General features: G+C 48.6%; 1 protein-coding gene across 2 annotated transcripts in view; it reads right to left on the bottom strand.

Annotated features, from left to right (window-relative positions):
* The window catches only part of YWHAE (tyrosine 3-monooxygenase/tryptophan 5-monooxygenase activation protein epsilon), a 43,307-nt gene extending 21,052 nt beyond the window's left edge, over positions 1-22,255 (bottom strand). Inside the window, exons 1-2 of one of the 2 annotated variants that reach the window (XM_075904501.2) lie at positions 22,066-22,255; positions 1,850-2,049 (exon numbers count right to left, since the gene is read on the bottom strand). In XM_075904501.2, the coding sequence (XP_075760616.1) occupies positions 1,850-2,049; positions 22,066-22,129 (264 nt within the window). In that variant the 5' untranslated portion in view covers positions 22,130-22,255. The remainder of the gene's footprint in view (positions 1-1,849; positions 2,050-22,065) is intronic. The other variant, XM_075904499.2, reaches the window with a different exon arrangement.
* Positions 22,256-22,752: the final 497 nt, after the last annotated feature.

Here is a 22,752-nt window from a genome sequence, read left to right as displayed (position 1 = left end):
GGGGACACTGTTCAGCCATGTTGCTGCAATCCCCACACCAGCCCCCCCTTTAATCGGTTCACTGGTTTAACAACACATTTAACCAGTTGAATGGGATTTTACACCCCTAATTATTAAGGACAGTTACAGGATTCACAGGGGTATGCCTAACAGGAAAAAGGCAAATACTTAAAACCTTTCAATACAAGCTAAAAAGGGAGGAACAGTCCGCAAGTGTCAACACTTGCAGAAATGTTTTAAACAACTGAAATTAAAACTGATTATTAATACTATGTTTATAAAGGTGCAACTATTTATCTTCCAGGCTGGAAAACTAACTTATACAAGAACTAATGTATCTGAAATTAAACACAAAATTCTTTAGCAAATAAAAACCGACAGCACATTTTAATATCATCACAATGGTAAAGAAAAAAAATCACAAAAAAGGTCCATTACAATGAAGAAAATGTACAGGCAAATAAGCTTACAAATAAAGCAGCAATCACCAGTAAAATACAGAAGGTTATACTACTAGTAGTAACCACTCATGCACAAGCAAATCTAGACTTTAAAAACACACAGCTAAGGAGGACTGCTATTACTGCAGGACACTCAGGCAAAAACACAAAGTTAATAAAGCAGTGGGGGCAAAATGACCCTAGAAGTGGCTGAGGGTTCACTGCAAAAGAAGAAACCTTAATTCTATCAAAGCCACACACTACGAATAGGTGTTAGCTACACCTCAGCCAATGTGATATCTCCTTTTAAGGGGGGAAAACATGGTTCGGGGGTGTGACGGCGCGTTGGGGGTTCCCCGTCTCCTGCACCCCAAAATGGCACAAACAGACTGCACCAGCCAGTGGAATTGAGGGTGGTTTATTGCTCCTCCAGCACAGCGCAGCACAGATGTAATCTGGTTACAGGAACTGGGGCTAAGAGGCCTCAGTGCCCCCCTTGAGATAGGGGAGTCCCAGCCCCCTCCCCAGCTCCTTATTCCCTGCCTTCCAGCCAGGAACTAACTAACCCTCTTCCAGCCCTGCCCCCCAGCCCAGGGCAGCATTCCACCTTCCTTTGTTCCTCTCCATGGGGGGTGTCTGGCCACTGGTTCAACAAGTTTGGCCTTACCTCTGCCTAGTGAGGCTTTCCCTGCTGGGTCTTGCTCCAGACAACAGGGGTCACCACAGCCCAGCAAGTACCCCCACTACGTCACAGGGGGGACACCGGGGGGGGGGGGGGGGGGGGGGGGGGGGGGGGGGGAAGGACACACGTGCTAAATTAGAAAAGGCATTAAAAAAAAGGGCTGGTGGCGGGGGGGGGGGGAGGGGGAGGAAAGAAGGGCCATATTCGTATATTTGGCTGTTTAAAATGTGCCAAACTAGATCTTGCTAGAAGGCAAAGGCAAGACCTGGAGGCTGGATGCAACCTCCAGCATACCTGGATCCAGCCCAAGACTGAGGATTCCCCCCAGCATTGGGGAGCCTACGCTGGCGTTCTGGACCCCCTGCTACCTGCCTGCGGGGCTGGAGCACACAAAATCTACTAGCCCAGGCCTCACTAGGCTCTGATGTGCAAAGGAAATGTTGGGAGTTTCTCCTCAGTCGGGAGCCAAGTCAGTGCCGACGGGGGGGGGGCGGTTCTCACTTGAGAGGCACTGCCCCCCCCCCAACTGATTTCTGAGAGTCAGAAGCCCCTGACCCAAAAATGGTCCCCACCCCTGCACTAGGGAAGTATCTTCTGGCAATCATGCACTCAGCACACACACACCCCTATTGGAATGGACATGAGCAATCACTCAAATAACTAGTGTTTTGCCTTAAAAGAGAATTTTAAAATCAAGTACATAATTCTCTCACTAACTGGATCTTACCATTTGCCGATATTCCCGAATCATTTTTAGTTTATCTTCTCCACCTTTGTTTTCTTCTTTCTGTTCAATGCTGCTGATTATTCTCCATGAAGCTCTTCTAGCTCCAATCACGTTTTTATACGCAACAGACAGAAGATTTCTTTCCTCCACTGTCAACTCCACATCCATTCCGGCCACTTTCTTCATTGATTCAACCATTTCTAAGAGGAAAAGGTTATGGATTAGACATATTAAATAATTTTCCCTAACACTTCTGAATTGCTTGTTTATTTTATTCCTTCTCACAACTAAGACTTACGGTCTACGCAATAAAAGATGACCACTTTAAAATACTATTAAAATCTTCTGGGCAGGATTGGGTCCACCTCTTTGTACAGTGCCATAATTCTCATTATGCCTGAGCACTAGCACAATATTAAAGTTAAAATGTTCTCTTATTATGTTAAAGACATCCATGTCAAACTTACCATACGCCAAAACTTATTCTTCCTCCTTATATGCATAAGCAGGGCTTGACAAACAATGTAATCTACTTGCCCATGGCGTGTAGAGTACACCCCAAAAGAGCCGGCGCAGAGCACAAAACCACGCGGCTGGCGAGCAGGGCTCGCTGCCGCTCGGCAAGCCCTGTGCATCAGGATACTTTTTTACTTTTTTTTTTTAATAAACAGGATCACAGAATTTTTTTCCACAAAATGCCTACCTCATTCAATGCAGGGGATGGACAATGTTCATGGAACAGCTAGCTATTAAATACTCCTTTGCAGCCCTGCCATTCATTGTATGGTTCTATGCTTTACATGCTGAACACATTTAAACCGTACACAGAAAGATACAGAAATACAGACTTTCCTAAGAATTATTTTGGAATGTGAATGCTTCAAAAATATGAACTTATCTATTCAATGCCCCTTAGACAAGAGATTATTTTCCCAATTTATTTAAAGGTGAGTATCCAAGAGAAGCTGAAGTGGTCAAGCATCCACTAATTTTAGTTGTTGCCCACGTTGAAACATCTAGTGCCTAGTTACTGAACAACTGCCAACTGCTGCAATAAATGAGGAAGGATCTGTTTTAGTACATTGATGGAATATGGCCAAAGATGTTAACATAACCCAGTCAATGTCCAAAATTAAAACAAGGTTTGGCAATTTGGGGCACAGAGGTGGTTCTCCTTATATGACTGGGATCATCCGCCTATAGTAATTTATACCCTAAAACCAGTAGTACATATACCACCCCCCAGGTTTGAAGGCAGTGCTGCAGAAGCACAGAAGGATATTCGTCAATATCACTTTACACAGCAGACAGTGCTGTAGTGCCACTCTTCTTCACTACTATGACACCTTGAGCCCTGCCACCTTTAGATGAGGGATGGAGAGGAGGGGCCAAGCCCAGCAGCTCATGGGCTGGGAGTCAGCAGGTTGGCACAGGGCAAAAAGCGGCAATGGAGGGGAAGGAGGGTGCTGGCAGCCTTCAGCCACCACTTCTGCACAGCCCTCCTCCTTCCTCCTCACTGCCCCCCCCCCCCCCACCCCATGAGGCTGCGGAGGCAGCTCCAGGCCAGCCATGGAGGGCAGGCCACTCCAGTCCAGTAAGTTTATTCTTACCTGCCCAAAAAAAATCAGCTACTCTATTAAACTTAATGGCATTTTTCATCCCTATTTTAACACAGTTAATGCTGTTCTTATAAATTATTTCTAACTAAAGTATTTAAAATAAAATGCCTATTAGCATGAGGGCAGGGTAGGTGCTACTGTAGAGGTGGCTCAGTTCCAACAATAGGTGATCTGCATATGTAGACTGAAAACACTTTGGAAATTAAAGTGATTAATGGCATATTAATGTAAGATAGAGACCAATATCTGCAACCAGCAAGCTATTTTCAATGTAGGAAATCTTGTCTGATCCTTACTTCTTGGTTCTGAATAAAGGCCTGAAAGATTTACTTGACCTTGTATTACTTAAAAATTAACAGGCCTGTTTTACTCTTGCTTTGCAGGAGAACCTACCAGATGTCTTGTATTAGAGCTGACATTTTAAACAGAGTTCAGAAATATGAGGGAGTGTAAGAATAAGACCTTTCTGTAGTCATATTTTAAGGCCTGTAGCCATACTGTAAAGCCTAAAGCCTTCACCTGCAGCCAGATTAAAAGAGCAGCAGCCATTAGCTGAAAAGCAAGAAATCAAAAAAAAAATCACTCTCCATCTTAATTACATTAAAATAGTGTGATATCAGGAAGTTATGAGACCCTGTCACCAAATATAAAAACAGATCAAGATAAATACCACCCTATGCTATAAACCTATTCCTACCTACATGCTTCTAGCTCCCAACCAGACACTATATGAGAGATCCAGTCTACTACAGCCAAGGGCTAAGAGACAACCCTATCTGCTCCAATCCCACAGACAGAAACCAACACCTACAACAGGGGTAAGAAAAGTTTTGAGTCGGGGGCCACTGACCCACAGAAAGATCAGTCACTGACATGACCCCCAACTGAGGAGAAAGTCACACCCCACATTCCCCTCGTACACCAGAGCCTGGGACCTCCAGGCAAGTAGATTTTTGTGCACTCCAGCCCCATGGGGGGCTTGGAGCTAGGGATGTAAAATTTTGATTATTTGGCTAGTCGAATAGTTGATAAGAGCGCTTCTATCTTTTAAGTGTACTTCAAAGGCGAAAGCGCTGTGGGGAGCATGGGGCCAGCAAAGGGACACAAGCAGTCCCCCACTGACCCCATGCTCCCTGCAGCATTTCAAAGTGGCAGCATCGCATGGAGCCCAGGGGTCAGCTAGGGACTGAATCCCCAGCTGACCCCAGGTTCCATGAGGTGCTGCTACTTTGAAATGCCGAGGGTAGCCCTGTAGCAGGCTCCACACAGCCTGATACAGGCTCCAGAGAGTGAGTGCCTCATGGAGCCCGGGGTCAGTGGGGGATTCTTAATGAAGCAGCAGTGCCACGTGAGCCCAGGGGTCTGGCCACAGGCTCCAAACAGTGCTGCCATTTTGAAGCGCCTCCTTCTCTTCCCCCTCCCTTGCTGCCTCTGAAAGGCAGCAGGGAGAGGAGAGCAACTAGTCGCTTATATCCCTAGTTGGAGCACTACCATGGACCCCCCCACTACTGGGGGAGCATGAGCGCCAGGGCCAGGCAAGCTGGGAGCCACCCAGGCCTTAAGTTCCCCACCTCTGACCTACAAGATCTTTAAAAGGCACTCTTAAAACTTAAGTACTCACCTGGAGAAGTGAGGAAACAGATTGACAGAGCCAGAGGAATACCCAGAAGTCACCTACTTCAAGACAGGCCCAACAAGGAAACAGAACACTACTGGTCTTCATAGTCCCCATCTTAAGCTCTCCAGCGCATCACTGAATCTACAGTCTATCCTGGAAAACAATCCCTCACATTCTCAGACAGGTCAATCCTCCCCTACTGACAGCCCCTAATCTGAAGCAAATACTCCCCAGCAATTACACACCATAGAAACTTACTTAAGAACCTCTCTCTGAAACAAACCCCATTGCCAACTTATTTATACAAGCAACACCATCACAGGACGTAGCCACACAAGCCACACCATCAGGGGCTCATCCACGCGCACATCCATTAATGTGATACATGCCATCGAGTACCAGCAGTGCCCGTCTGCCATGTACACCAGCCAAACCAGTCTGACCAAAGGACAGATGGACACAAATCAAACATCAGGAATGGCAATACATAAGCCTGTAGGGCAGGGCTACTCAACATGCAGCCCACGGCCCATTTGTTTGTGGCCCATGGTGCAGTTTGGGTTTACGCAGGGCTCAACATGTGGCCCACAGGTGGGAGCCAAAACAAAAAAGTAGTCAATATAATGGTCTTCTGCTGATATGCATTTTAGTAGTTAACTTCCTTGACTGTCATTGCTCATTCAAAGTGCTGTCATAGGGGTGGAAATCGGGTAACGGTTGCATTTTATTAATATCCGCAGAACTGACTTAAACAGGCCTGCATGTTGTGTAGTCTTGCCTTAATCTTTGTATTCATGCCAGTCACTGTGAAAAGCTATTTGCATATATTTGAATATATATTTGCATGTACATGCAACCACACTTAAGTTGCAGCCCTCGGCATGTGCTGTATCACTGTGGTCCCCGGGGCTTCCAAAGCTGAGTAGCCCTGCTGTAGGGAACATTTTAAGCTCCCTGGACATTCAGTAGTGAATTTAGAAGTCGCTATCTTCCTACAAAAGAACTTTATCACTGGATTACAGAGGGAGACAACAGAACTGGAGTTCATTTAGATTTAACACTATCAACTTAGGCTTAATAGATGATCTTTATTAACACATTACAAAGGCAAATTTCTCTTGATATTCACATGCTCACATCAAATGCTGCAAATAAAATATCCAGCTTGACTTAATTAGCCTCATTAATACTGGTTCTACAATTGACAAATAACTTCTTTTGCTTCAGAGGGATAGCCAAGTTAGTCTAACTGAAAAATTTAAAAAATAATTTAAGGGCAGAGATAGGGTCCAGAGTGACTTAGACCAATTGGAGGATTGGGCCACAAGAAAGCTGATGAGGTTCAACAAGGACAAGTGCAAAGTCCTGCACTTGGGACAGAAGAATCCCAAGCATTGTTACAGGCTGGGGACCAACCAGCTAAGTAGTAGTTCTGCAGAAAAGGACCTGGGTTACAGTGGATGAGAAGCTGGATACGAATCAACAGTATGCCCTTGTAGCCAAGAAGGCTAATGACATATTAGGTTGCATTAAGAGGACCATTGCCAGCAGATCCAGAGATGTCATTTATTCGTCTCTGGTGAGGCCACATCTGGAGTATTGTGTCCAGTTCTGGGCCCCCCACTACAAAAAGGATGTGGACGCATTGGAGAGGGTCCAGCAGAGGGCAAGCAAAATGATTAGGGGGCTGTAGCACATGACCTATGAGGAGAGACTGAGGGAGTTGGGTCTGTTTAGTCTGCAGAAGAGAAGAGTGAGGGGGGTTTTGATAGCAGCCTTCAACTTCCTGAAGGGAGGTTCCAAAGAGGATGGAGAAAGGCTGTTCTCAGTAGTGACAGATGGCAGAACAAGGAGCAATGGTCTCAAGTTGTGGTAGGAGAGGTCCAGGTTGGATATTAGGAAAAACTATTTCACTAGGAGGGTGGTGAAGCACTGGAATGGGTTACCTAGGGAAGTAGTGGCGTCTCCATCCCTAGAGGTGTTTAAGTCTCAGCTTGACAAAGCCCTGGCCGGGTTGATTTAGTTGAGATTGGTCCAGGGGGCTGGACTTGATGACCTTCTGAGGTCTCTTCCATTTCTATGATTCTATGATAATGCATAGTCTAGCAGCACCTTAAAAGCTAACAAAACATGTTGATGGTATCATGAGCTTTCCAGGGTATAATTCACTTCTTCAGATGAATGAACTTCTTTTGCGGTTATATACACCCTAGATTCTGCAATTTCCACTCCAACTCATCTGATGAAGTGGGTTTTACCCATGAAAGCTCATTATGTAATAAATCTGTTAGTCTCTAAACTGCAACAAGACTCATTAAGCTTTTTTTAACTGCTTTGAGATCAGCTGAATAGCATTTTGTCTGGCAAGAAATCAATCAATAATTGGGATTATGAAATGCTCATTCCTTTATTGTTCTGTAAGGCTAGTCCCTGTTTTCCTATAGTTTGTATGATTGCCTGGTTTTTAATTGTTTGCCTGTTGTCTAATTAATTGTGCTAGGTGTAAATCTATTAAGCTGGTGGGGCATGAATGGCTAGATAACTCTGTTATAGTATGTTAGGATTGGTTAGTGAAATTCTAGTAAAATAATAGGTTAAGACAGGTTAAATGAACTAGTCCAATGTTAAGGTTGACCTGGACCAATGAACAGGTTAAATGAACTGGTCCAAAAGGAAGTTGTTTGAGAACCAACTCCACAAGCTCCAAGGTAAGAGCTGCCAGGCCCCAACCCTGTGCCAATGACACTATACAAAACTGGAGCCTCCCCCTCCCCCGCAAATGGAACTGATCATCAAGGAAAGTTCATCTGTCTTGCTGGGAGTGCTGAGCACTGTATGTTTAGCATGTGCATTCTGTTTTGGGGCAATGAATATCCTGCTTAATCATAACACTGTGAAAGGCTTTCATTGGTAAGGCCACCCCACATACCCTGAGTGTGAGGTTATGTCAGAGCCCACAGAAGGTTGAGGGTGGATACCTATATTGAGAGGATTATGCCTGAGCTCTAGAACAGGTATGGGTGGGTGCCCCCTAGAGCAGTGTTTCTTAAAAGGTGTTCAGGGCACACCAGTGTGCTGCAGAGAACAACAGAGTTCAAAATGGCTGCCCTTAAACGGGCAGGCGACCTTTATTTTTGCTCATTAACTTTCCCTTCAACCTTTTTTGTGCTCAACAAAAAATCCTTGGTATTCCTCATAAAAATTGGTTGGTGTTTCTTAAACTTTAAGGCCAAGGAACACTGCCCTAGAGTGTGTGAACAGAGAATTGTGAAGATAAGAGGAGGAGCTCATCTTTTAACAAAGCACCTGTTTTCCAAAATGAGTCACTAAAGTGAAAGTTATTAGAACAACAAATAGTAAGTAGAAGTTCTGCATCTTAACTGATTAATTTTCACTATTCTCTTCTGATATTTCACTAGTTCTCCAATCATACAGACTACAAAATTTCACAGGAACTAAACTTCAAAAGGTAAACAAGTAGACATTACACACACACCAAAACAAAAGCTTTTTAAAATGTGAACTAACGGTATTCCCTGTATTTTGATTGACCATCACTATCCATTACCAATAATAATCTTACATCTTTAAAAAAGAAAGCCCTCTGGCTTGCAGGGGCATTTGGAAATTTGGCAGGGTACTCCTGGGGGGGGGGGGGGGGAGAGATGGTTCCTTTTTTTCTGAACTCACGAAAATCTGTTCAATTTTAGCAGCTATGAAGTGTTTAAAATCATCAGTGCCCATCTGCATTTCACATAGCACAGTCTCCTTATGGATTCCTGACAAAAGCCCATTCACCATGTTACCATTATGCATGCACTATCCCAACTTCCAACTTAATCAGCCCACACACAAAAGAACCTCTGGATGGGACACCTCACGTGAACTATCACCATGATTTCCAAATTGGGGGCAGAAGAAATCACACACCCCATAAGCAGATCCAGCACAAAGGACATATCCAGTCTGTGTATAATGTATAATCATTTATTACAAAGCCCTCTCATCCTTATGACTGCAGATGTAACCTTCCAAATAGGAAGTGTTACCATTGCAACGATTTCTGCAGTGCTTGAAACAGTGATTCAGAGAGCAACTCACCAACTCTCCAACCCATCAAATTGGAATGTCAACTCTAGTCTTCAATGCAAATGCAATGTCAACATCAAGTACTGCATGGCTGATCATTTTAACAGATGGAAGTAAGGTGGGAGGAAAGCTCATTGAGTTGGAACTGGAAGTTGATGCAGAGACAACAGAAGACTCAAAGATAGGGAAGGGTGAGCAAAACAGGAGGGTGGGAAAGGAAGAGAAACAAAGGCCCCAAATTATAATGGACTTAAAGGCAGAATTATGTGAAGTCTGAGTTTTTCATTTCTACACAAAAGAACATTCTCCACACAATCTGTGCAACTTGACTAACAATTGTCTACTCCTGTTGCCAATCCTGAACTTAAACCGTAGCCTACAGGTAATAAACATTTAAACTAATACCCATGATCAAGCCTCAATACTGGTGCTAATTCTCTGCCATTAATCTTTAAGACAGACACTCGGAGTTACGGGCATCTACACATAAGGAGGCTCACCTGCAGCCTCAGGGGAGCAGGTGGCAGCAAGCAGCACAAGCGGAGCCTGGAGGACTGCAGTCAGCCCCATCCCCCACCTGTGGGTTCAGCACTGGCTCCTGCAACTCCCAAAGCCTGTCCACCCCTGCAGTCTCATCCCCCACCTGCTCTCCCGGCCCATGGGCTCTGCATCCAGCCCTTGCTCATCATAAAACTGACAAGTGTGAGCAGGGGCTGGAGACTCCAGAGGAGCACAGGACACAGACACAGCTGGAATGCAGCAGCACTCGAAACTGCTGCCTCTTCCCAGGCTGCCCCCTGCTCCTCTAGAGTCCTCCAGCCCATGCTCACACTGCACACCACCTCCTGTTGAGCAGGGGCTGGACACAGAGCCTAGGGATGTGGGGGGGCCAGGGAAGAGGTTGGAGGCTGCAAGAGTTGGCGCATAGTTCACATGGGGGAGAGGAGTGGAGGAGGCCCAGAATCCCCTTCAGAATCTCTACCTCTAATTAAACCTGCCTTGCCTCAAGTACCAGCATTCAAGGTTAAATAAAAAAGCCTAATCCTGCCTTGGCTGATTTACCATATGGTCCTGCACACGTAGCTTTACCTTTGTCTGAGTATCCCAATCCACAAGAGAGATAATATTTACCCACACGTATTTCAAGAGTTTTGTGATGATTATTAATATCTGTATGGTGCTCTGTATATATGAAGTCCTATGAAGATGCTAACAATTCAGAAAAATAAAGCCCTATATGTCCCAAATTGGAAAATAATTCACAAGGCACTCAATTAGTGGATACTTCAAGTTATGGATGTAAATTAGGGATGTAAAATTCCATTTAATTATACCCACTGCCTCTTCTTGTCCCCACCTCCCCATTTTTTTTCCTTCTCCTCCCCCCTCCTATTTATTTTAGTTCTGGACATCCAACACGCTGGTCATCTGAAGTGGGCTGTGCCCACCAAAGCTCATGATACCATCTACATGTTTTGTTAGTCTTAAAAAATAAAGTCTGGTAGCATTTTAAAGTTTACCCCCAGAGCCTTCCTTAGCCATAGGCAGAATAGGCAGTTGCCTGGGGCACCACTCTGCTGGGACAGAGAGAAGCAGGGGGGCATGTGTATGCAGGGGCTAACCTACTGCTTGCTATCAGCCAGCTAAAAGGAGAGAGCTGCCCTGGGGGTGGGTGTGCTCACTCCAATTGTTTAGCTCTGCAAGATAATTAACTGTTAACTGTTGATATGTAAATACAGCTCATGCCAGGAGGGGGAAGGAATCCGGGGTGTGGTTATGTAAATCCAATTCGGCTAGGGTTGATGGAGGATCAGTGTTGGAATGGAATGTGGTGTATTGTAACTAATTTGGGGCTGTTGTGGGGGTCACAAATCATGCCACCCCTAAATGTGGGAACTGTAAAATATGACACCAGTGCTTGCAGGAGAGACACCATCACTGTAAGAGGTCTCAGAGGAACAAGCCTCCCCCGCCAGAGTTGAGTGAACTGAGTTGGGGGGTGGGCTTGAGGGCTGAGTCAACTTGCTTCATGCCTGCCAGGTGTGAGCTGTGAGACTGGCTCAACCTGCTCCTTTCCCCCTGGTTTTAAGGACAAACCTGAAAGCAGACTCCATGAGGAGTCTTTTTGCTAGTCCGGTGGAAGCTGGAATCTTTTGCCAGCCTAGGTGGTGGCTAAAGAGTTGAAATTACTAAGAGCTGAAATCACTGGGTCGGCCAGGAGCCAGACCCATTGCAGCCAGTGGAGCGGCTGTGGCTGGCGGGAGCAGCCAGCGGTCTACAGGAGCAGCACAAAGGTGGCCTAGCCTCAGACTCAAGGAGGGGAGTCGTCTGGATGATGTGTCAGGGTCTGCACTGACTGGACAGAGCTGTAAGTGGGGCATGGAGAAAGTTTGGGTAACTGAACTCTGTTGTGGTATTTTCCTAAGATAATGCCATGTGACTTCTCATTAAAAGTTTCTTTTCTTCACTCAGACTCTGTGCTTGCGAGTGGGGAAGCATTGCCTCTAAGAGGTGCCCAGGAGTGTGTGAATTTCCTAGGCTACTGGGTGGGGGCTTGAGCCGGTTCTGTGTAAGATGGACCCCTAGATATTGAACCCAGCCCTGGTTACTGCCAGGCCTACCTGGCGGAAGGGTTACACATGTAACAGCAGGGCTGGGTCCTAGAGAGGGCCAAATGCACTGCCTGCAGCACAGTCTGAGGGAGGGGATTGGCTGCTGGGGTCTCTTAAAAGGGGAGAGGATAGGGGTGGAAGAGCAAGTCAGGCATTGGGGCACCAGTTTCATAATCCCGCCTAGGGCGCCATAAATCCTAAGGATGGCCCTGTTTATCCTGTATAGACTAACTAGGATTCCCAGAAGCAATTAAATTGGGGCAAGCAAAGGGGTCCTCCAGCCAGGCAGGAGGGGCATGAGCAGCCCGTGGTGGGCAGGGGCTGCTCCAGCCTGTACCAGTTAACTGTAACAGGTAAACCTCACCCTTAATGGTGAGGCTTACCAGTTAACCATTAACATCCTTAATGCAGTGCCTCTCACACACCTCAGTCTGTTAAACATTCATTAATGTTTGTGAGGCTCAGACTGGGGAGTTCCACAGAATAGACCATGTGTAAATTAACACTTGTATTTTCACTGCATTATTTGGATGCCCTACCGGGAATAAGATATGGGACTAACTACTGAACAAGGATTAAAGAAAATACTGAAGAGCTGCCTCATTCCCTGAACCTTCCATCTTGTACAGACATGGAGGTAATGATCCTGTGGGGGAAAAAAACAGTGATTATGTAATTAACCAATTTGATAATGAATATGTATAAGGGGCCAGATGCAAGCTCACAGGCAGCTCAAGTCTGGCATTTCCTACGATTTGAGTACTTGACTGTGCAAATTAAACATGTTCTAGAGTAAACTAAGTCTAAAATTTGTTTCGATGGAAAGGTCAAGTGGGATTATTTTCATCTAGTCCAAGATCCTACATAAAGGCCTGCATCACACCGGTAGCTTCTGGGTAACCTAGAGCAGTGTTTCCCAACCTTTATTTAAAAAGCACCCTCCCCCCCCCCCCCCCGCAAAAAAAAAGTTACAAGGACCTCCAGTACCTCCAGTTTTCAGACAATTTTTCCTCTATCAGTGCAACACATTTGTTTAAACAACTTAATCATAGCCAGGCAGGCAATGACATTTTTGGGTGTAAAAAGTAGAGAAATAATAAAGTGCTGTAAAACTTAACACAAAAATTCAGTTTTCCCCAAATTTCAGTTGTGTTGACGTACCCACCCCACAGACTTCTCTCAAGTCCCTCAGTGTACTCCTACCACTGGTTGAGAAACACTGACCTAGAGCATATCACAATTAACCATTCCCGGGCTTACCAATTAATCCTGTCAACTACACCCATTCGCCCCCTTGCTACCTCTGTATCAGCCTGGAGGCGGAGGTAGGCAGGACAGGAGCAGGCTTTTAAGCCAGCTATCTGCATGTGCTGGCTCTGCAGTCTCGGCTGCCCCCCCTTGCTGCTCGTTTTAAACCAGCTGGAGCCAGTGCTGGGGGAGAAGAGGCTGCTCTGCAGCAGCAGTCCCTGTACGTGGGGGGTCTGAGCTCCCCGCAGACAGGGGCTGCTGCAGCCCCACACTTCTGCAAGTAGCTCCCTGGAGAAGGGCCAGGAGCACACTGGCTGTCGGTTCCACCTCTGGGGACTAAAATAGTTGTGCAATCACTAAAATTCGATGTGGTTACACAACTATTCAATTACACACTAACATCTAATTTCAGTGATCCCCAAGACTGCTGTAACCAAGAGACTCCTGGGATAAGGTAATTTTGCTAACTTCACTTGCATACCTAGAATTTGTGAGGAGTGCCACTGAAGCGTAGCACTGCTTTGACTGGATTCAGGAGCAAATGGAGGTCAGTTTTGTGCAATCAGCACACACATTGCTCCACATGCTATTGTTTTATATGCATGCCACCTTAGGAATATCATTAAGAAAAAACTGTGTGGACAAAAATCAGCAGAGTTTGGCAGCCGTGTGTGGGGTCAACAGTGAACAAAATTTCTTGCAAGCCACACACAGACCCTCAATGGGCCGCAGGCTGCCTACCAATTTAGAAAGACATTTTGATTTAAAGACTTCAAGTGACAGCAGATGCACCCTCCATACATTGTTCCTTCAGTTAGTTTCCCCCTCTATTACAAGATTTACACCAACGTAGGCAATAACTTTTGGTGGGGAGGTGGTCATGCCAAGATTTTGGAAAGTGGTCATGGATCGCACTTTTCTGTGGAGGAGCTGCAGGGTCTAGGATGGAGGTTGGGTACAGAAGGAGGCACAGGGTAAGGGAGTGGAGTGCAGGAACCAGTGAGGTGAAGGAGGGGGTTGTTACCTAGGTCAGAGGACTGGGGTGTAGGGTCAGAGAGGGGGTAAGGGTGCAGAACAGCATTCCGGCCTGAGGGAGGGGGTGTAGGAGGTGGTATAGAGTCTGGGAGGGAATTGTGACCTGGGGCAAGGGGTTGCAGAGGGTCTGGATGGTGACCTAAGGGAGGGAGTTGAGGTGCAGGATGGGCTGGGGTGCTAGAGGCAGGCTCTGGCTGGGAGGCGCTTACCTAAGCATCTTCTGGCCAGCAGCCCTGGAGCATCCCAAAGCAGGCTGGGCTTTCTGCCTGCTGCAGCCCCAAACCACTTGAATATGCAGACTGCTCCCTCCATGTGGCTCTAGCTCCAGGAAGGAGGGAGAGGTTAGTGCTGACCCCTATCCCAGGTCTCTATCAGCACCTGTTGCCTGGTTGTTTCTAGCCAAGAGGAGCTGAGGATTGGGCGGAGAGATCATACAAAGCCTCCCCCTCCCTCCAGACCACAGGCGCAAACAGAGCAGCCATGCACTTACAGTGGCTGCTGCATGCCTGAGGGTCCTGGCAGGGGAGTCCGCAGGCAGGATCTGGTGGCTTGGCGGGTCAGATTAGGGATATTAAATATTGATTAACTGAATAGTCAACTGATCTCATGAATTCTTATCGGTTAGTTGTCTATTCTATAGTCCCTGGGGATGGGGATGGCAGCCAGTGTGATCCAGCCCCACTCTAGAGGCACGCCCGCCACTCCGCACTGGTGACAGTTTAAAAACCAGCTCCCCTTGCAGACCAGCTGCCTGTTGCCCTATGTGGCTGCGTGGGGTGGCAGCAGCCCCTGTCCAGGGGAAGGGGGGTGGAGGTGGCTAAGCTCCTGGACCCGGCACAAGCCAAGCCAAAACTGAGCCAGCCTGCTGGCTCCTAACACACTTTAAATGCAAAGCCATAGTGGGGGTAGGTCCCAGACCCAGCATGAGCCAGGCTGCTGGTCAGCCTGCTAAAACATGTAATGGCAAGGGGAGGGGGTGAAATGTGTGTAGTCTGTAACATTAGCCTATAAGCTTTTTCTTACTGGTTAATCGACTACACTATTACATCCCTAGTCTATAGCTTTTGCTTGCCGGTTAATTGACTACACTATGCATCCCTAGGCCAGATTCAGCCCCCAAGAGGTATCTTGCCCACTCCTGATTTACACCAACTTTATAGTCTGAATTAGTCTAGTTTTGATTTCCAGCTTCTAGATCTTATTATGCCTTTGTCTGCTAGATTTGAAAGAGCATGATTTCTCAGAAATCTTCTCTGTGTAGGGACTTACAGCCCAAGATCAAGTTGCCTCTTAACCTGAAAAGGGCATTAGCTCATTTTACACCGAACACACCAAAACTGTTATACCAGATCTGACTTGAAGTTAATTTAACCACCTTGCCTTTGACAGTGGTTTCTTCCACCTGCTTCAGAGCTAGAAGCAAGAAAGCTTGTGTTCAACAGTTAGGGAATAAGGAAAGTCTTTTCTTGACACACCTCCTTAAACAGAAGTTAAAACATACTAGCCGTATTGGACCAGACCACAGAGCCCAATATTGTGGCTTCAGTCAGTGGCCACTGCCAGGTGATCCCCATCACTGATCCACCCCATCGCTCATTCCCAGCTTCTGGAAAGATGAAGGACACCATCCCTGCCCACCCTGGCTAACAGCCATCTTCTATGAAGTTCTTTTTTTTTTTCCCAAGTCTGTTAGGGCATGTCTACACATGGTTAACCAATGAGCCTTTAAGTCATCCCATCGGTCTTCACCTCCTCATGACAAAACAAAGTTATCTACATATTTCTTCGACTCTTTGCACTGTGAATATAATACTTGATACTGACTTGCAGATTCATGTGTTCCCCTGTATGAAGGGGCAGTCTGCATGGGAAAAGGAGATTGGGACCAAGTGGGAGAAGGCTTATGGAAGCCAATCAGGGCCCAGCGAGGCCTTTTAAAAATGGGCTACAGGCAGGGCAGAGATCAGTCTCTCCAACTCTGGAGGAAGGAATCACTGCTTATACCGAGAGGCACCACAGACAGACCAGTGCTGAGGAAGGTCAGGGGGAACCAGTGAGGTTCTGGCCTGTCCTGCTCCTCCCAGCCTGGGGCCCTGATGCAAGGACCCAAGAGCGTACATACTAAGGCTGCAGGAGGCAACCAGTGGTCAGGGGGAGAGAGTGGCAATAGATCCACCCTCTTGCCAACGATGAGTGGCCAATTCAGACTGCAGTTTGCCCTGAAGGGGCTAGAGGAAGGACTGCAGTGGTCACTGAGGCATGAGCTTTCTTTGATAGTATAACAAGCGGTAGATATGGTATTCCTAGACTTTACTAAATGATCTGATTGCCTAATTTATTGAAAAGGTCATGAAAGACTAATACAACATAGATGGGACATCTATAAGGTGGGTGCATAATTGATTGGATAGCCGTTCTCAGCACCTAGTTATTAATGATTCAGTCATGCTGGAAAGACATAGCGAGTGGGGTTCCACAGGGATCAGTGCTGGGACTGGTCCTGTTCAATATCTCCATCAACAACTTCGATAATGGCAGAGAAAGTACGCTTATAAAGTTTGCAAGTGATACCAAGGTGGGAGGAGTTACAAGTGCTTTGGAGGATAGGGTCATAATTCAAAAGAATCTGGACAAGATGGAGAAATGGTCCTCAATAGCATGTAATTCAGTAAGAAATACAAAGTACTCCACTTAGGAACAGTTTCACATACACAAAAGGGAAAGTGTCTAGTAGGGATGTAAATGGTTCACCAGTAAGCCTCACAAGGCTTATTGGTTGCAATAGCTGGAAGGGATTGGCACAGTGCCCCGGGCAGGGGGCCGCTCCAGTTCCACAGGGTCCACTGCAGGCAGGGGCTACTCCAGTGGACAGCCAGAGCAGCCCCTATCCGTGACAGGCCCAGCTGGCACACTGCAGGCAGGAGCTGCCCTGCCAGTTACTCTCTGGCTCCCTGGGAGCAAGCTACGGAACCGGCAGCAAAGCTTCCCTGGAAACAGGAACGTCAACCCTTGCCAGCCCCGCTCCCCAGGCGGCAGCTTCACTGTGGGCTCTGCAGTATAAAGTTCAAGCTTTAATACCACAGACTCTGCAGCACCTGTAACTGCTAGGATTTTTAGTAGTTACAAGGTTACATTTAACGCCTTTTTACATCCCTACCGTCTAGGAAGAGGTACTGCAGATAGGAATCCAGGGTCATAGTGGACCGCAAGCTAAATAGGAGTCAGTGAGACACTGCTGAAGAAACAAAACAAACCACCACACACAATTCATCCCAGAACGGTGTGTGGTTACCGGGAGTGTTGTGAGCAAGACCCGAGAAGTAAATCTTCTGCTCTACCCGTGCTGATTAGTCGATTAATCTACAGCTAATGTTTTTACTAATTGAATAGTTGATGTAATTCACATTGACTGTTTGATTAGTTGATAAGGGTGCCTCCACCTTTGAAATGTAGCAAGAGCCCTGCCAGATCTAGCTACATTTCGAAGGCAGAAGCACTGCGGGGAGCCTGGGGCAAGCTGGGGACACAATCTTGTACATTTCAAAAGCAAAGCAGCAAGGAGCCAGTGGGGGACTGCTTGAGTCCCCAACTCGCCCCAGGCTTCCCCTGGTGCTTCTGCTTTGAAGCACAGGAAGAGCCACAGTGGTCCCTGATCAGTCTGCAGCTCTGCAGAGTGCCTCCCCTTATTGACACACACTGTACTGACTATACGATTAGCCAAATACCTGCTCCTTAGCACCCTTAGAGCAGAGGGCTTGTTACGCCTCTGGTCATTGAGGATATTTAAGGGTTGATCGTCTGTATGAGGATGGGGGCGGGAATCCTCACCTGGAGCAGAGAAAGGGGGCAAGACCCTAGGAGAGTTTGCCCGGTGGGGCAAACCAGGAAAGGGTGGACATTCTGGACCTAGGGGAAGGGGTACCTACATAGGGATTACTCTGACCAAGGGAGCAGGTCGGGAGTTGGGAATGAACCAGAAGAGGAGCAAGGAAGGCCTAAGGCCCAGAGAAGGCAAGAAGCCTGTTTCTGGTGCCAGGAGGAGGATCACAAAGAGGGTCAGGGAGGGTAGCCAAACAAAGAGGTGCCTGAGGACCCAACTAGATCAAAGTCTGGCAGGCAGGACGAATGCCACAGTGATGGCAGTGGACTTGCCAGGGAGCCACCTGCAGGTGGCAGACAAAAGGCACATGGCAGAAATGGGAACAAATGCTGTGGTAGAGCAGGCTGCAAGAGGTGCCCAGGCTACAAAGAAAAGGGGCCCTGGGAGACCAACCCTCCCAGATGTGGTACAGGCCAGGAAACCCCCCTACAGCAAGGGAGGTGAGCTTGAGGGGGCAAGTTTAGAACAGGCCTGGGACATGGCTGCTCTAGGAGCCAACTGAGAGAAGGCTTAAGGCAGCTAATCAGGTCCCAGCTAGGCCCTATAAAATGGGCTGCAAGGCAGAAGTAGCTCAGTATGTCTCCAACTCTGGACAAGGGGACTCACTACCTATATTTAGAGAGTGACCAGAGTCACAGCAGTGCTGGGGAAGGTCAGGGGAGCTCTGGCCTGACCCACTCCCAGGAGCCAAAAGGATACTAGGGCTGCAGGAAGCGGGGGGGGGGGGGGGGGGGGGGGGAGTGAGCAACAGGTTTACCATCTTTATCAATGATGAGTGGCCAATTCAGACTGCAGCTTGCCCTGAAGGGAAGAGCTAAACGAATGACTGCAGTGGGTCACTGAGGCAAGTGGTGGGACTGGGGGGCAGCAGGAACCCCAGAGTTCAGTACCCAAGGGCACCGCAGTCTGGGCAGGACATGGGTCATGGCGTGGTGGAGAGACAGCTAGTAATGGCAAGCAAGGCACCACCAGAGCAAGGTGCCAGCAGTGGAAAGAGCTAATTTCCATAGGACCAGCAGGGGAGGCTGAAGCAGTTAGTTAAACCAGTTACCCCCACATATACAATGAAAAGCTAAGGTAAGCACAAACACAAAAATGCATTTTAACTATGATTTTCAACTGTTGCTGTATTTTACAGCGTCATTCCACCAAACTGCTTTGGACTCTACAAAAATCTGATAAACTGAAAATCTCATCAGCCATACAACTGCATAATGCATAACATTTCACCTCTTGAACTAGCCAATTTCTGCTTCCTTTTCCTAAATGGACATTGATAAAGACACAAAACGTATATGGAAAATCTCACCAAGAGGCAAATCCAACAAATTAATATCCTAATCATCATGAGAACTGGCTGCTTCACACTACAGATGCCTAGACTACAGAAGCAGGCAAGACTGCCAGCCCACCCCACTAGGACCATCAGGCAGGAAGCCTGCCCAAAGCTGCTGCTGGCTGGGAGATCCCTAGGTAAGTGTCTCCCAGCCAGAGCCTACATCCGACACCCCACTCTCCCACACCCCAATGCCCTGCCCCATGTCACAACCTCCTCCTTCACCCAAACTCCTTCTCAGACCCCACACCCTCTCTTGCACCTATACTGTAACCCCGAGCTCCCTTCTGCACCCAACCTCAGTCCCAAGCCCCACACCTCTTCCACACACAAGTGCGACCCTTGACCACTTCCAAAACCTTGGAATGCCCCCACCATCAAAAACTGTTTCCCTCCCTTGTCATAACAGAATTTGAAAAATTACCAGGCACTAAGAAGAAATACCATGGGAATGCTATGCAGATGCATACATCTTCCTAAAAAACAGCCACCTCCCCCCACAGAAACATGCTAGAATGCCTATCACAATGCTGTTTAGACCCTGCACGGGGGCTCAAAATTGGCCCTGGTCTTCTTGTAAGTTTTCCCAGCATCGCCAGTCACCACAGATATGCCATCAAAAACCCTTACGTTGATGTGGTTATACCAGGAAAAAGTGTTTTTGCCAACATAAGCTGCATCTAAACTACAATTTGCTAATATACCAGGAAACCTAGCATTGACAAGTAAGTCGTATGGCACAGCCATGGTCTAGCAGAGAGCCAATATGTTTTAAACCCCTCTCCAGCTACAGGCAGTCCCCGGGTTACATGGATCCGACTTACATCGGATCCCTACTTACAAACGGGGTGAGACAACCCTGCACTAGCTCTTTCCCCCCAGCAGACCAGGGAGACTCGAAGCTAGCGCCCCCCCCCCCCCCCCAGCAGACCAGGGAGACGCGGAGCGGCTTTTCTCAGCAGACACCTCAGCTTGAGAATAAAGGACTGAGGGAAGTGAGGTGTGGGAGAATAAAACTGAGCTCTGGAGAAATGTTTGGCTAGAGTTTCCCCTACAATTTGTACCAGTTCCAACTTACATACAAATTCAACTTAAGAACAAACCTACAGTCCTTATCTTGTACGTTAACCCGGGGACTGACTGTACTGGGAAAAAATATGTGAATTCTGAATTACTGTATCACAGTAGCTCTCAACCATTCCAGACTACTGAATCCCTTTCAGGCATCTGCTGTGTCTTGCATACCCTGAAGTTTCACCTCACTTAAAAGTGACTTGCTTTACAAATAATGAGGCACAAGAATACAGTGTCCTAGCATGTCATTACTCAAAAACTGTTCTCATTTTTACATGTTATGAGTTAGCTGGAATATAACCATTACACTTACCTCTCTGGTGTACAGTAGCTAAAGCAAGCCAGTCACTGTGTGACTTTTAGTTTGTACAGACTTTGCTAGTACCCTTACAACTGGTTACATAAAAACTAGGCAAATATTTAGATCAGTTGAGGCGCCCATGGAAGACCCCTATGTACACCCCTCTCCCACAAGGGTACATGGGCCTCTAGTTGAGAGCCACTGCTCTAACACTTCCCCAGACTCATGGCTATTCCAAAGGACAGCATTTATTTGTATTTCTTCTTAGGGGCTCCATTTTGTGCCCCCCCCCCCCAATATATATATTTCTTCAGTGTTGGCACATTACTAATGGTAGCCACTCCAGAGAAAAGCTGACCTAATTCTTGTCAGTTTTACTGCCTCCAGGGGTGCTCTGAACAGTAATGGTAAGAAAGATCCTGATCATTTTTTATCTTGTCACTTGGGAAAGACAGGACCAGCAACTGATGCAGGGGAATGGACTGATGACAGCTCAGGAGGCCAGTATCCCATAGGTTTACACTACAGTCCCATTCAGTTTGTTTTATTGGCAAGCATAACAGTTAGGAATCTAATTTAGTTTTAAATAAGTAGCAAGGGTGTGGCATGACAAGCAGATTGTGTCAGACCCTGACAATTGCATATATTACCCTACTGTTCATTCAGAAAGAACCACCTCAATGCTCAGGGATATTGAACTCCCTACAAATATGTAAATCAGCACAGCCCATGAACTTTAAAGAAACCCCCCCGACTCTTCAAAAAGCCTGATAGTCCCATTCACGATCATTTGAAGCCTAAGGCTAATAAGATGCACGTACCTGAGTCTGGCCTGTGCCGGGAGAGCTAAGAGACCGAAGGGTCCGTACCCTAAAGAGCCACAGTGCCAGCCTAGGGCAGGCAGAACACGGAGGCGCGCCCAGGAGGCCAGGCCTGGGAAGGAGGCGCAGAAGGGCCCCCCTAGGGGCCAGGCCCCCCTTTCACACGCAGCGGGGTGGCTGGAGATTGACTGCGGCGACGTGACCCGGCCCCCCCAGGCCGGACCCTCCCTCTGGGCCCGCTGCTGGGCAGGGCTCCGTGGGGAGGGGCCACCCCGCCCGCGCTGGCGGGCACGAGAAAGGGCGCGGGGGGGCGGCTCCCCTGCCCCACCCCCGGGATCGCCCTTCCCAGCCACCATTTTACTCCGGCTCCCCGCCGCCGCCGCGCCTTGACCCCCCCGGGCGAGGCCCCCTCGGCCCTGCGCCCCCCTGCCGGCTGCCTCGCCCCCGCGGGGCCACCCCAGGCGCCATTTTGTTCGTACCCCCCCCCGGCCGCCTCTGCCCCCCTGCCCAGCCGCCGCCATTTTGTGACCGCTCCCTCCCTTCTCCCCCGGCCCTCCCCGGCGCCCGCCCGGCCGGCGCTCACCATCGTAGCGCTCAGCCTGCTCGGCCAGCTTGGCCTGGTACACGAGGTCCTCCCGATCGTCCATGTCCGAGAGACGCGGCGGCGGGGGCGGCGCGGGCTGGATGGAGGCGGATGAGTCCGGGATGCTCCGCCGCGACCAGCTCTCTGTGCTACGGGCAAAGATGGCGGCGGGAGCGCCTCCTCCTGCTATATCCGGGCACTTCCGCCAGCGCGCGCATGCGCCTCGGCCGCCCCGCCATGGCAACAGCGGCTCCCTGGCAACCGGCGCGAGGAGAGGCTCAGGGGTGGGGCCCTGGCTGCTGCCCGGCCGCGCCTGGCTGGGGGGCGATGGGCGGCTCGTGGGGCGCCTGGGAAATGGGGGCGGATGGCCCCTCGGGGCCCTGTAATGTGGGCGGGGCCCGGCCCAGAGAGACTGGAGGGGGCGGGGGGCCCGGCCCAGGGACTGGAGGGGGCGGGGGGCCCGGCCCAGAGACTGGAGGGGGCGGGGGGCCCGGCCCAGGGACTGGAGGGGGCGGGGGGCCCGGCCCAGAGACTGGAGGGGGCGGGTGGCCCCGGCCCAGAGAGACTGGAGGGGGCGGGGGGCCCAGCCCAGGGACTGGAGGGGGCGGGGGCCCGGCCCAGAGACTGGAGGGGGCGGGGGGCCCAGCTCAGAGAGACTGGAGGGGGCGGGGGGCCCGGCCCAGGGAC

Source organism: Pelodiscus sinensis, chromosome 21 (assembly GCF_052426305.1).
Source record: "Pelodiscus sinensis isolate ZL-2025 chromosome 21, ASM5242630v1, whole genome shotgun sequence".
NCBI lineage: Eukaryota > Metazoa > Chordata > Testudines > Trionychidae > Pelodiscus > Pelodiscus sinensis.
Note: the sequence above shows the minus strand (reverse complement) of the source record. Positions and strands in the feature narration are given on the sequence as shown.